Source organism: Ixodes scapularis, unplaced genomic scaffold, assembly GCF_016920785.2.
Source record: "Ixodes scapularis isolate PalLabHiFi unplaced genomic scaffold, ASM1692078v2 PGA_scaffold4__175_contigs__length_147842914, whole genome shotgun sequence".
Classification (NCBI taxonomy): domain Eukaryota; kingdom Metazoa; phylum Arthropoda; class Arachnida; order Ixodida; family Ixodidae; genus Ixodes; species Ixodes scapularis.
Window position 1 is genome coordinate 94558511 of NW_024609879.1, and position 14990 is coordinate 94573500.

The 14990-nt window shown below is 46.9% G+C and overlaps 2 protein-coding genes across 2 annotated transcripts in view; one reads left to right on the plus strand and one right to left on the minus strand.

Annotated features, from left to right (window-relative positions):
- The window catches only part of LOC120836730 (PIH1 domain-containing protein 1-like), a 73779-nt gene extending 60600 nt beyond the window's left edge, over positions 1-13179 (minus strand). Inside the window, exons 1-5 of the mRNA XM_040205758.2 lie at positions 13017-13179; positions 8821-8973; positions 8241-8358; positions 5761-5904; positions 4364-4460 (exon numbers count right to left, since the gene is read on the minus strand). Coding sequence (XP_040061692.1) covers positions 4364-4460; positions 5761-5904; positions 8241-8358; positions 8821-8973; positions 13017-13088 — 584 coding nt within the window. The 5' untranslated portion in view covers positions 13089-13179. The remainder of the gene's footprint in view (positions 1-4363; positions 4461-5760; positions 5905-8240; positions 8359-8820; positions 8974-13016) is intronic.
- A 197-nt stretch (positions 13180-13376) lies between these two features.
- LOC120836731 (aldehyde dehydrogenase family 16 member A1-like) overlaps positions 13377-14990 on the plus strand; it is a 63999-nt gene continuing 62385 nt past the window's right edge. The window contains exon 1 of the mRNA XM_042293642.1: positions 13377-13487. Coding sequence (XP_042149576.1) covers positions 13377-13487 — 111 coding nt within the window. The remainder of the gene's footprint in view (positions 13488-14990) is intronic.

Genomic DNA, 14990 nt, shown 5'->3' on the forward strand with positions numbered 1-14990 from the left:
GTGTTTTTTTTCCCTTTTTAAACTTTTTATGTGCCACCCCACACTGTAACCAATAGGTTGTTCTGGGGCATTAAACAAATAAAGGATTATTATTATAACTTTTGGGTGCTCCATGTCAATACAGTAATCACCGATAATACAGTCGAACCTCGATATAACGAACTTCAATGTAACGAAATCCTCGATTTAACGAAGTATTTTATTTTTCATAATTTCTTGCCCATAGACCCCATGTATTTTTAGTCCCTATATAACGAAGTCTATTTTGTTGCTATTTCAGTATAACGAAGCGCCATTGCCATAGAAGGCAATAAATAAATAAACTCTAAAAAACAACTTTGCAAAAAAATTGTGGTTAAAAAAAAAAATATGCGCAAACGCGAGCGCTTGATAGGTTACTTCACGGGGACAGGCCTTTTGCCCGAGGATGCGGCGCCGGTAGCGCCGGCGAGGCATGCGGCAAAGCGGATTCCGCGAGGCTGGTCAGAAAATGCCGAGCAAAAAGTTAACACGGCATAACAGCATCACCACTGACATTCACTAATACCATAGTCCACTCCACTGTACCGCGGGTAGCGCGGGAGCCAACTTCAGCGGGGGAGCGACGTGATGGCGCGACCGCGATGGATGGATGGATGGATGGATCTGGCTAAACCCTGTGAATCGGGCGGTGGCTTGCGCCACCTAGCCAACATTATAAATCTAATTATATGTTTTGAATTCCAAGATTAAATCTCACCCCTGCCTCGATTTTAGCCACCAGTCTGATAACCTCCGCTTGGTTATTTCTACCCGTGTAAAGTCTATTTTTCCTTCACTGTCTTTAAAACCCAGTGCTTTGATTAAATCCGCCCGGTCACTGTTAACTGTTGGGTAAAGCCCTTTACAGGAAAGTATTAAGTGTTCAGCCGTTTCCTCCTGCTCCCCACACACACTACATAAAGTGTCCATCTCCTGGTACTTAACCCGGTACGTCTTAGTCCGCAATACTCCTGTACTGGCCTCAAACAACAAAGAGCTTCCCCTAGAATTATCGTAGATATTTTCTTTGCAAATTTCCTGTTTGAACATTCTGTACGTCTCCAGTGCTGGTTTTGTCTGCATACCCGTTTCCCACAGACCCTTCTCTGTTTCTTTTATCCTTTTCTTAACCCGTAATTCCTGGTTGGCGCCCCCACTGCCGCCCAAATATTTGCTTGATAATTTTCTAGTTCGCTTTCTCCATTTGGTATCTACATTCCTCATGTACAAATAACTGAAAACTTTCCTAGCCCACTGCTCTTCCTCCATTTCCCTCAAACGCTCCTCAAATTCTATCTTGCTGCTAGCTTCCCTGCCCTCGAATGACGTCCATCCCATGTCGCCTTGTACCCCCTGATTCGGCGTATTTCCATGAGCTCCCAAAGCAAGCCTACCTACGCCCCGCTGTTTAATTTCTAACTTTGCTTGAATATCTGGTCTCATGCACAGGACCGCATTGCCGAAGGTCAGGCCGGGAACCATGACCCCTTTCCAAATCCCCCTCACCACTTCATACCTACTGTAATTCCACAGGGCCCTATGTTTCATGACGGCTGCATTCCTGCTACCTTTCATCGCTACATGTTTTTCATGCTCCGTTAGATACTCAACACCATTATTTATCCATACCCCAAGATACCTGTACTTATCCACTACCTCCAACATGACCTCTTGTATCCTATGCTCGCCACCATCTTTATCATTAAAAATCATCACTGCCGATTTTTCTTGACTAAATTTAAGACCTAGTTTATCTCCCTCTGTACCACAGATATCCATTAATTTCTGCAAATCTTCTTTGTTGTCGGCCATTAGCACTATATCATCTGCATACATCAGCCCCGGTAGTGATTGTTTAATCCATTCACCTTGCTTGATGAAAGAAAGGTTGAAGCCAAACCCGCTCCGCTCTAGTTTGTTCTCCAATCCCTGTAAGTATAACATGAACAACAAAGGCGACAAAGGGCAGCCTTGCCTAAGCCCCCGCTCTATCTCTATAGGCTCCGATACATTTGTTTCCCATTTTATAAGCACCTTGTTGCTATTATATATATCTTTTAAAAGATTAGTTACTCCAGCTTCTACCCCTAATGTACCCAGTATGCCCCACAAATTCTCTTGAATTACACTGTCGTAGGCTCCTTTGATATCCAGAAACGCTAGCCATAGGGGCCTTTGTTCCTTTTCTGCTATTTCGATACACTGCGTTAAAGAGAACAGATTGTCCTCTAACCTCCTTTGCTTCCGGAACCCATTCTGCAGCTCCCCCAGCACCCCCTCGCCCTCCACCCATGCCTGCAGTCTATCCTTTATAATCTGCATCACCACCCTGTAAATCACTGACGTCACCGTTATAGGACGATAGTTGTTTATGTCCGCTTTGTCCCCCTTTCGTTTGTATATCATGCTCATCCTGCTTAGTCTCCATTCATCGGGGGCTTTCCCATCCGTTACCATTTTATTCACTGCCTCTCTTAATGCTTGCTTAGATTTTGGGCCCAAGTTCTTGATTAACATAATGGGAATACCGTCAGGGCCTGTCGAGGTGCCACTAGGAACTCTTTTTCTCTGCCCTTTCCCATTCTCTTTGTCCGAACGAATCCATAGCACTTACCGGTCTGTTCTCCTGCGATAAAGCATGTGCCTCATTCCTTTGGTCTTTAAATTTTTCCGCCATCATTGTCCCTATATGCTGCATTGCCTTATCCCCTTCCAGTCGAGTACCTTGAGCTGTAACTATAAACCTCTGTTCTAAACTTGTCTTATTACTCATGGAGTTCAGATGTTTCCAAAATTTCTTGGCTGCCTTTTTATCCTTTTTGTGCACTTTTGACAACCATTGGGACCCCCTTGTTCTCATTTTCTCACTGATTAAACAGGATGCTTCCCTTCTATAAATTATGAAATTATCCCATTTTCTGTCTACTTCGGCTTTTGGTTCCCCCCTTTGCTTGGAATGTCTGTGTTCCCTGGATGCTTCCTGGCGTCTCTCTGCCCGCGCGACCGCACGGGCAGTGCCATCTAGGAGAAGACCGAAAAGACCGATTATCGTCTTGCGAGCGTGATGTAAAGCAAAGGCGCAAGCACACTGTGGGCGCAAGGGGGCAAGTTGGGCAAGTAAACTGTGCGGTCAAGAGTGCTGTGTAGGTTGGAAACATTGGCACCGCCTAAACTAAACAGCTTTAATTTTTAACCGGGCGGTTCACTCACGTGCTTGCTGCCATAAGGAAACGTAAAGTTCTTTCTTTGGATGAGAAAGCAAACGTTTTGGACGCCATCCTGAAGAAACTGCCGAGATCACGAGCACTCGGGAAGTGCTCGACGCAATGGACGTACTGAGGAGGTACACGGCGTCGCATGGGCAGCAGGATGCCGTGCAAGCGCTCTGGGCGCTCGAACGCCGTATGACGCCGCTGCTACTGTCGGACAAGGCGCAAGCAAAGCTCGCGGACTACTTCGCCCCTAAATAAATGTCATTTTCGGTGAGTTTTCATACCCGTAAAATGTTTCGGAATTTTTTTTCGCATGCTAAAGCCAAATTTCGATTTAGCGAAATTGCAATGTAACGAAGTAAATTGCGAATTTTACCGACTTCGTTACATCGAGGTTCAACTGTAGCAGCAATGGCAAGAAGCTCGTCATCTTTGCTGTCAGAAGAGCTGAGGAATCCATAGAGTGCCACTGCAAGGCATGTTCGTTTTTGCAAGGTCACCATCTCGACAATGCACGTCTGCTATTCCTGCATCTCCTCGATTCCTTCTCCTGGCCGCAACGCCTGATGAGACTGCAACCTGGCACACCATCAATTGTCTTGGAGCGCGTTGGGGCAATGAAAAGCCGTACCGGGAGGGTGCGCTCCGTTGATCGGGGACGTCCAGTGTGCACCGGTGCACTTGATAGAGGGCAGAGGAATGCACCTCGGTGCCTTGGTGCGGAGGATCGAGGATGGTATCAGTAACATTCAAAACCAATATTGCTTCACAGTCTCTATATAATGCCAAGTAACGCACAAACGGCTGAGAAACGGGTCAGAGGCAGACACTCGCACAAGATGTTCAACTTCAAACCATTCCATGCCAGGCTAGACCCAAACGACGCCAACGACGTTGGATTTGGCCCAACATCGTTGGGCCAGCAGCCAGAAAAGCCCAAACCCCGAGCACGAGTAAACATCGTCCGGCCCTCCCGCAGATCGAGGCGACTGACATTCACTTATTCGCGGCAAACGCGTCCCCGCCACGAGCCGCGAGCCCCGTGCTCGCGTTGTCGAGTACGAGGCAGGGAGGTCGTCCATGGGCACCGAGCAGCCCCGGCACGATGTCCCACGTGCAGACTGACTCACGTGTCGAGCTCCGCGATGAGGGGCCCCTTCCTGTTCTGGATGTGGTGGTCCGGCATGCTGCCCACGTACCGCCGGTTCTTCAGCACCGTGTAGCTCTCTGCACAAGGAGGTGCCGGACGGTCACACGCTTTCCCGGCGGCCTTCCCAGCTTCGTACCGCGAGCCGTCCGTAGCCCTTGGTGAACCTTTCTGGGCAGTCACTGCTGACTTCGGACCGATAACGAAAGAAGTTTGATACGCCAGAAAAGTTCACTTTGGAAAGTGGTTGGCCATGGGAGAAAGGACAAAAATTAGGGTTCTATTATTTTGTTTACGATGCGAACATATAGCTGCCGGCGTTTGCTGGCAGTCATGAAAAAACAAAAATGGGTGAGAATAAAACCAAATTTTTCTGTTTCGATAGAACAATATTAAAAAGCCAACTTTATTCGCTCGATTTATCGTAAGACGACTGACCGCACTGTGAGCGTTCCACCCAACATTCTAGACTAACATTCGCTAAACGTATCATAGCAGCCAACACGAGTTACGACGAGATGTAGCGTGGAAGGCAGTGCCATTGGTGCCACCCGCCGAACGCTTGGCACGCTGCTCGGTGCGTAGTTCTGCCTCCCTGCAGTGCCTGGAACGCACCTTCAACGACGCGTATGGTGTCCCGTCTCACCCTTGCATCAAAAGTAGCCTCCAAGTGACAACAAACGACGTCGCGGAAGTTGTTGCGTCGCTCCGGAACAAGCATCTACCACATACACTGTCGCCGCTGCGCCACTACCAGGATCGCAGCGGGCGACAGAGCGATGCTTCTTCAACATCAATGAGCAGGAATCAAGGGACTGCTTTTTAGGAAGCGGTAAAAGCGCCGGTTGAAGACGCGTTTACCGCCGGCCTTCGCTAGGTGATGTAGGAAATCTGCCACCGCGGCACCGTTATCCGGGGCATCGACCGACCTGCACCCTCCCTCGGTTTCCTACCTCCTTCGCGACCGAAGAAAAGGAAGCAAATTCTCTCTATAAGCCAACCATTGCACGAACGTGGAGGCTCCGGAGGCGACGAGTTTTCACTACGGATGCCGCGCTGACCTGGAGGGAGCGTTTGCAATTGGGAGAAGCGACGAGCATTCGCCGCGTTTTACGTCCTCTCGCTCCGAATACGACAAATCGCCGCAATGCCGGGCACGCCGCCCGGACGCAAAGGGCTTCGTATGCGACAAGCTTTTGTAGCGAAAGCTAGCGCCGTCCCTTCTTGCGGCGATGCTTCAATAAGCTCCCTTCTCCCAGACAAGGCGAGCACTCTGCATGCCCCGGCAAAGTACTATTTGCCGAGAAGATCACCTCTTTTGCGGAAAACCGGGGCGCACCTTCGGCCCCGGAAACCAACGAGGAACTTTCGGGGGCGTACCTCTGTCGGGGCTGGCGCCATACTTGTCTTCAATCCCGTCGATGGCCACCGTGATGACGAACGTCCGGAACAGCTCGTTGGACTCTATCTTCCTGAAGAAGGCGTCGTTGATGATGACATCAAAAGCCTTGCACGGATTGCCACCTGCACAACCGAGGATGCGTGTGAATGGCATGCCCAACAATTAAAGGACTCTGGATATGAGATTTCGTAGTATGTACAAATACCCTACGCTTGTGACAGCCATTAGGCATCTTTACCTCGACACTGCATTTATACGTATCTCCACATTGTTTATTCTACTTTTCGCGAAAAAAGTGGACTTGCATACCCGGGAAAAACATCCCTTACTAGGAAGCACTTCTTTACCCTTACACATTTTTATGATCAGCCTTCCATTCTCTTTTTGGGTACCGTTTGGCGATGTCAGAAACCAATTATTCGATTATTATAAAATATCAAACACAGCCTAAAAAGAGGCGCAGAAAGAGCTAGACCGTTTTTACGGCAGCCAATGCAATCGCGACTTGAACCCTTTTTTGCGCGACCGGAACTGCGGTTTAAGAAAAGCGGCTCAACAGTGAGTGATATTCTGATAGAATAATGTAGGACGGATTAAATCCCGATCATCCCGTTGTTCTAAACTTCCGAGTCCTTGGCAGGTCATAGAGTATTGAAAAGAAGAAAAACCTGGAAAGGAAAGAAATGCGATGCTTCCGGAGCAGGCATACGAAACTATGATGTTACTTTCAGGGTATGGATGGCTTGCCCCACCAAATTTCTTATGTATTTACAAATATGATCCTCCCACTCCTTAAACTTTCGAAGGAGCTACAAAGTGTTTTTAGACACAATTTCAGCCACGTGTCGACGCACGACTATGAGGTCCCATCTTTCTGTGTAGTGTTTTTTTTTTATGCGTAGTGCGTACGCCCGCAAACTATTTTATTAAAAATAAGTTACCGAGGAAGCGGCTGCATTAACACGGTTGTGATTGTAGCACATTGAATCGAAAGGGGACCGATGACGCGTGCCCAGTCCCCCACTTCTTCTCCTTCTGCCCAACCAAGGTTGGTAAATATTGATTCGACGCACCACGGTTGCGTCCGTGCACCGGCAGGCATGGAAGGGGTTTCCTGAGATAGACGGTTGAGGGCCTCCGCTTTGAGTCGCGCATCTCTTTTGGAATGTGCAACAGAACGATGAAGTACAAGCAAACGCGGTCTCGAAGATGTTCTCGACCCTACACGTGCCAGTCAACAGACACTTCACGGCGTCGGGCCCGTGTCCGTTGTTCGAAAAAATCCCAATAAAAGCCCGTTCACACGCTTGCATTTCCTAAAATCTGAGTCCTCGGAAGTTCTTCCGATGAGAGAAAATGCCGGCACGCCGGTGCCATCTACGAGGCGACCCTGGAACTGCACTCACTAGAGCCAAGGTTTTGTGCTAGTTGCAGGATCAAATGTGCTACTAATACTCCGTCTCACCCTACGATGGACAGGTGCCTAAACAATGGCAGGCGAAGCACTACCTCAGAAAAGCTTGCATCCGCATTGCAAAAGAGTGTGCAAGGGAAATTCCAATACGCAGAGTACAAAGAGCACTACTCTTACGCATGTGGTTCTCCGTTGTGAAGGCACACTTTTTTATATTGGTTTAGTGAAGGTACATGGTATTCAGTTTCACAAACATGTCAACACTACCATAAAATTGTTTCGTTTTAGTCATAACAATCCAATCCCAGAGCCAACCGAGGGTGGTACGAGGCTGACGGCGTTACAGATGAAGCACAAACAGACGAGTCAGCAGTTGTGATTCCCTTGAGTGTCGTAACCGTACATGCTGTGGAAAGGATCTGGGAACATCGGTATTGGTACAGCAAAAACCCAGGAAGCAGACGGAGCCACCGGGAGGGCTCGATAAGCAGACGAAGAACTCGCCTCCGCATGACGCGTCTTGACACACTGATAACTACGAAGAAACAAATATACCACGTGGTTTCCAACAAGCTCATGATTGCATCCAGTGGCCTGTAGCATTGGGCTTTAGTCCATCGAGGGATGAGACGGAGTACATCTAGAAATAGTGTTGTTTATAACATTGTCAAAAGTTCTTCCAGATAGGGAAGAAACAATGATGCCCAAAAAGAAATGGAATACAGTTGAACCTCGATTTAACGAAACCCGATTTTACGAATTTCCCGATTTAATGAACAAATTTGGATTATCCGCACAGCCTATGCGCGAGGTCTCCCTTCCTTGATTTTACAAAGTTCCCGATTTAACGAAATAATTAGCGGGTCCCGGTCACTTCGTTAAATCGAGGTTCAACTGTATACGGTAACTGCAAATGTCTCACAGCCGCCCGACAGATGGCACCCGTGCACGATCTCGTGGTATAAGGACCACGGTGGTAAGCGGCCTTAATAGCCAGACTGAGCATCAGTTACGTCATGGGAGGTGTGCTTGCCAAGCAGTTACCTTTGTCCAGCTCTTCATGGGGAAGGCCCAGGCTCAGGGGTACCCGGTACGAGGTCGGGTCTTCGGACTCCAGAATCTGCATCAGCTCCTTTTCGGATATCTCTCGAGGTTCCGGCAGCTGAAATCGTGACGATTGAGGGTGTTACCCCGAGATTAAATATGATCCCAAACGTGGCCGTTAACGGGAAGTGAATATTTGCAAGTTATCAAACTGAATGCTACAAAAAACCAGGTGTGGTTCGAGGCAGCCGGTGTAAAGGCAATATTTCTCATTTTTATATGGAGTGTACAGATCTACCCAATACTACAGTGGTCGCGAGTGGACGCTGTGTTTTCCACCGCACAGCGTCGCATCCATAGTGGTGCGAGCCAGTCCTTGTTTCAAACAATGAGAGCACATTACACTGAAACACGATGAACGAAATAACTGACTTCGAGCCCCGCAAGGCAACCTCGGAGCGACTCAAAATCTCTCCAGAACGCATTTGAAGCGGTGAAACAAAAGAAAGACAATGCCTGGACTCGAGCTCCACTAAAATAATGCCCAAACAAAATGATGGAAATAACTGCCGGTCTTAACCTCGGGTGTGTGGCAGACGTTGATGAACAACTTGGAGCCGTCCGTGTCCCTAAGCTTGATGCAGAATCCGGGGCTGGGCTTGATGGGCTTGGTCTTGGTGTCTGCAGATTCGGCTGCCAGCGTCTGGACCAGGTTTTTGAATTCTGCATTGGCCTGAAGGAGAACAAGGTTTCATTTAGGTAAGGACATCAATCTAGCATGAACAGAACTTCACATAAAAATGTAGAGATGGGATAAAGTTTTATTATATCCGATACATGTTCCGGCTAATATTCTAAAATAAAAGTGCAATGGAGAAGCCAGTGTCAATTGTAAGGATGGCAGTCTCTTTGCAACCGCCATTCGTATCTTCTCTCTGTATAGCAAACAAAACAACGAAGAAAATGAAAAAAAAAAAAAATAAAAGGGGCGACGCATGTCCCGTTTACTAGCGCTACTTTTGGAATTGTCTTCATCCTTCTGTGCACTGCTTACTATTATTTGAAGCATGAAACAATTTTCCCAAATCGCTACCTTGATGCACTAATGATTCCAACATCAGCACAAACCTGTCTTTGCATCTTTTTTCTTTATTTTTGTTTTTACAAGAAATATTAATTTCAAGCTATTCACAGTCCCACTGCAAGTATTGCATTGTCAAAGAGCCTTTGTCCTAAGAAATGCAAATAAAATTTTGCTGTGATGCCTTTAGTTTTGTTACGCTCGAAAATGCTAAGAGTAACGTAAGTGTAAAAAGAAAAAAAAAAAGAAACAAAGACAGTAAACTGTCAGGGACACGGTTTAAGTGGAGACAGACAGTAGTGCCCTAAGCAACGTTTTAACCATTTTTTGTTCCTTCTGGGTGTTATTTCCTGTGATTATGCACTCGTGAAGAGGCACGCTTGCAGGACACCTATCGATAAGCAATGTTCAACACTTTAGCCAGACTTTTCTCAGCGACAGGTATACATATCTCTATAAACTAATTATAAAAGATGGGGGTGTTAGATGATATAAAAGTGCAAGTCCCTTCTCCTTATTGTATGGGCTTCTTGGCTTTCTGTGGTGCCGCGGCTCTACCGCACCAAAAATATTACGTAGTGTCTAGAGTACCATCCAACGGTACTCCACTCACGCCTTCAAGTGCCGTTCGAAAGTCTCATATAAAGCAAATTGTAAAAACAAGTTTTTCAAAACTGTAGCGTAGCTTAGTGGCAAGATGTCTGCCTCACATGCAGCGGACCTGGGTTCAATCCACAGAGTGGGCTTACTTTTTTTTTTTTTTGTTCTCACACTTTTTGTTTTGTTGAGGCATTTGGGGATAATTACGACATTTCTTTTTTTTACAATTAACACACACAAAAAAAAATAATGTTGTCGACGAAATTCTCCTGAACAAAATGGTATGGGACTCCCTTTCCGAAGGTGCATGGGGGACAGCGTGGCTTGGGTTACCAGCTGGATGCCGCGAAGCGGCGTGTACAGAATCTTGGAGACAAGCTCACCGGCGAAAAGCTCACCACAAAACTGGCGAATGCAGAGAAAAGCTCACCGGACATTAAGATTAAGCGTATGCGGACAAAAGCTCACCGATTTTTTTCTTCTTTTTATATGGAAGCTGTTGATCATGCTTAACATATATCAATTTATTATCATTAAAATTCGTCAGCTTTATAAATAATAAAATGCCATTTTTTGTATTATTTGTTAAGCTTATCGGGTATATTGCTCCCAAAATAATAACTGCCGGTGAGTGTTTTCTGTGGCTTACTTTCTAGGCAACGAAAGCCTAACTGAAAACTTTATGAACCTGAAAAACAGTAAAAAGTATGAAAACTTAATAATGTCTGCCTAAAACCTAAAAATCAAAACTGTAAATGTAGAAAATCCGAAAGTGCATGCGCAACAACACTGTGCCTGAAATTCTCTTCGAAGCTTCTGCTAACCTTTGAAAGCAGGATAAGACACTCGGTAGGATATCGAGGCTTCTTTCTTCTGCACGTTTTCTAGCCGTTCGTGCTGGTGTTTCCACACATTGCCTTTGTGTGATAGTGCCCTTCTACAATGAGCCACCCATCACCTTCAGAGTTGCACACTCGCACAGCGGTTACTCGTGACCTATATAAGAAGTAGTCTTCTGTAAGGTAGTGAATAGGGCGAGTTGGTGAAGGTTATACATGATGAAAACCGCTCAAACGACGACGAAGTGAAGACAACAAACACAACAGGACGAAGCTGTGCTCGCTACTTAAGTTTTGTTATTTAAATTAACAGGAAGAAAGCAGCGTAGCCGACACTGATTACATCGACAAACACCTACTTATCTATTAGGTACTACACAATATTTGGAGCTGAAACGGTTTAAACACTGCTATTCACATTAGGTCGCAAAGAACAAACCTTTATTGGACAGGGCTACCGACGGCGCACTGTCAGTTGGCAATATTTTTTTTTACCGGTGTACGATGCTCTGATTACACATATATATATATATAAAAGAGGACATATTTTTAATGAAGTGACGAATGCGAATGGGGTTAAATTGCCACGTTTGACACAGAATCTGCTAAATTAAAAAATCGGTGAGCTTTCCTCCGCATCCGCTCAAAGGCCGGTGAGCTTTTCTCCACATGTGCCGGTTTTGCAGTGAGCTTTTCTCTGGTGAGCTTATCTCCAGTGAGCTTTTCTCCGGCGAGCTTTTCTCCGCCACCCGCGTGTACGACGGGGCCAAGTGGGTGAATAGTTTTGTAATTAGAAGTCACAGACTGTCGCTGCGAAGCGGCATGAACGTAAGCGGGGCGGTGGGTTAACGAGCTCCCCAGTGATACACGCGCCGTCCGACTTTCTTTTGGACGGCACTGTAGACACGGCCAAGATATTACTACTATTACTATCTAGTATCCCCTTCCTCTGGAAAATAGCGAGCACTTGGCGCGCGCTCGCCGAGCAGATTCTTGTTTCCCTCGCGAGATGCGAGCAATCTCTCCGTGTGCCGCTTGTAGATCTGGAGCCAGTGGGGCGCTCACCGAGCGGCTCCAACCGCTCCGTGGAAAAGTGGCGGAGCACGTTGAGCGGTTCGGAGTAGTTCTTCGCGCAGCCTTTTTCGGAGGAGTACGATCTGTAGTCGTCTCTCGCACTGTTTCAGTTTCGTTATCGACATTCCCGCGGAAAAGTGAAGGCGTTTCGCGGCTTTTTTGTTTCGATTGCTGGGTGGGCTCTCTTGGTGTGCTTGTTTTCGTTCCCCTCGTCATGACCGACTCGTCCGAGCATACTGCGGCGATGACATCGTTGCACTTAATTTCAGGAGGTCTAATAAAACGCAGTGAGAGCGACAAAGCTACCAGCTTAGCTCCAGCTCGAGTGACAATGAGGCAGCCGTTCTCGGCGAAGTGTTTGCCGAGTCGTTTGGCTGGCCAGCGAAGAGGCCCAAGATACCGCGTTACGTCGAATGCGTTGTGCGCGCCTATTCAGATGAAGAGCTAGGTATGTCGTTTGTTCGTTTTGTGGTCTCTGTACTGTAATTGGAATAATTAGAAGACAGCACGCCAAATACTCCGCAGATGGAAGTCGCCTTCGGAGATGACGATCACTTTACGGCGTACATGTTTGGTATTGCTTAATAGCATCCTACGGCTCGTACAAGTACTTCTAGTTGTCTTCATCGGGCTTATATAACTGTAAGGAAAAATAAATTTTGTCTTAACGTCGGGGTCATTGTTAATCAAGTAGTAAATAATAAATTTGTTGTCAAAGCATAGAGTTCAGATCAGAACTTTATGCTCTCAGCAAGATAGCAATCGAAACCGCAACTGTTCAAAAGCGAGAGCAGACGCTCTGGAAGCGGTGGCGCTGGGAGCGTTACGCTCGATTTGCTCCGCAGCGCGTGCCACTCGGATGGATCAGGTGATTGATCGCTCACGGAGGCTGACCGCTCGACGACAGCTAGCGCGGAGCGCTCGGCATTTGCCAGGGGAAGGGGCTATAGGTTCGTCGCATGGCGCCAGTACCACAATCACTTCGCGTTCAATGAGGGAGAAACAATTTTAACTTGATGACAGTGGATTCCCTCGATCGGCAACCTGTCGCTGAACCAAGCGAGCAGGTGGATATCTAACACACTAAGCTTGAGAGTGGGGTAAAAGAGGGGTGAAGCCACAGTGGTCGTGCACATTCCTGGGAAACTCAACTGAAAATAAACTGCCATTCAACAATTATACCTGAAGAAACAGGGACTCAAACGGGGCTTCGCAGTCGTCAGGAACTTCAAGGAAAGCGTTGTTTTTGCTCATCTTATCCAGTTAGAGCATCACTTGCCCGACGTGCATTCAGTACTGCGACTAGAGGCTTGGACCAGTTTTGACGCTCATGGGCGCGGCCATCTTGGGTCGCTGCGGGTCTTCAAACAACTTCAAACTCATTTGCTAAATATAAGCTAAAAAAACCTTAATTAAAAGTTATAAAATAAATATATAAATATTTTGTATTTTTTGTACAAAACCTTTACTATTAATATACTTTTACGCTTATAAATATTTATTTTGCGCGTTACTACTTGCGGGCATTTAAACAATTTAAACATGGCTAGCGGCTTGAAAATCGTGTCGTCTGACAAAGGTCCCAACACCGTTAAAGCAATTTTCGAGAACCCTAGGTACGGACCGGTGATGGAATCCTACGATGTAGCTCACGTAAGTCAAGAAAAATTGTTTCTCGCGACTTTCGGCGTTTTTTTAAAGCACGTAACTCGTATCATTCAGCTTATCCCGTGACCTCGGTACGCTGCAGCTCAGGCCAGCCTCGCCTGCATCCCTTATCAGCCGGCTGTCTACTGCGATAAGCGCATCCTCGTATAATCTGCATAGCGCGGAATGATGCGATGGCCATTCTCTAATTGCATTGACCGGAAACCCCTAAGCAGAAATTTTGAGTTGTCTGTATGTGCCTTTCTTTGCCGGAGCGCATTAGCCCGCGCCTGGCCGGGGACTAACTACGCGGCTTCAGCAGGAGTGTGTCGCTTTTCTCCCTCCATTTCATTTAATATTAATAATCACCATCGTTTCATCTGTTAGCACACAGCCGAGGAGGCAGCCAGTACTTGGAACACCGATCCTCGTGGCCCGCGGTGCTATCAGTGCCTCCTGACTTGATTGCTCTTTGAGATATAAGTGCACCATAGGGTCGAGACATAGCGTCTCTAGCGGTTGCTGCACCACTCGGCACTTTCAAATCGTCTGCTAGCGAAAAACGACGCGGTCACAGAAAAAACACACAAAATGTTGTCGTCGTTTTTTTTTTTTTTCTTTTTTTTTTTTTTGCGCGCCTTTTTTATGATGAATTCCACCAGCTTGCCCAAATATCTATTCTTCTAAATGATACCCTTCGCTCCTTGACACTGTGAAAGCAACCTGACATAACATAAAGTTCAGTGTCGCTTTGGGTTATCATGCAATAACCAGTTCACTACTTTACAGCTTGAACCCGGCCATGTGTCTTTCAGTAATCGGGTGAGCCACATCAAAATGTTGAGGGCGCCGATGGACGAACGGCGACACATAGTTAATCTTTGCCTGCGAGACTATTCGCAGAGGGCTATTGCAGATAGGACAGGGCGGCCATTATCGACAGTAAAACGAAAAATGCTCTTAGTCATTGGTGAACGGTTTCGTCGACCGTTCTTCGTTTGCAGACGATCTGGAAGTGCAGAGTGGTGCGGCGATCGCTAGAGGCGATATGTCTCGACCGCAAGGTGCACTTAAACTTCAAAGAGCAATGGACCGAGGGCATTGACAATACCGCGGGCCACGTGAAGCTGTGTTCGCACTCATATTGATCGTGATAGTACAGGCTTCTGCCTTTTGGCTGCCTCAGGCACTCGGCTGTGTGGAAGTTGTGCCAATAAACACCTTTTCACCTATAACACTGCCATACTTTGGCGATTTATTTTTACAGCTCTTGGTGGAAACTTCTCTGGCAAAATGCGTACGTAGGTATCTTTCGCGGAAACTCCCGGTGACGTCATAAACCACATGACTGCTACCAGCCGCCGTCGCTAAGCTTATGCAGAGTGCAAGCACTCCACATAAGCTCAGCGCTCACTTCTTGCACAGCGGGTGCAAGAAGCAAGATTGCTTGCTTCTTGCAAGCAGGTGATGTCAAAAAAATAGTGGGTAGACCTCGAGGCATCTAGCATT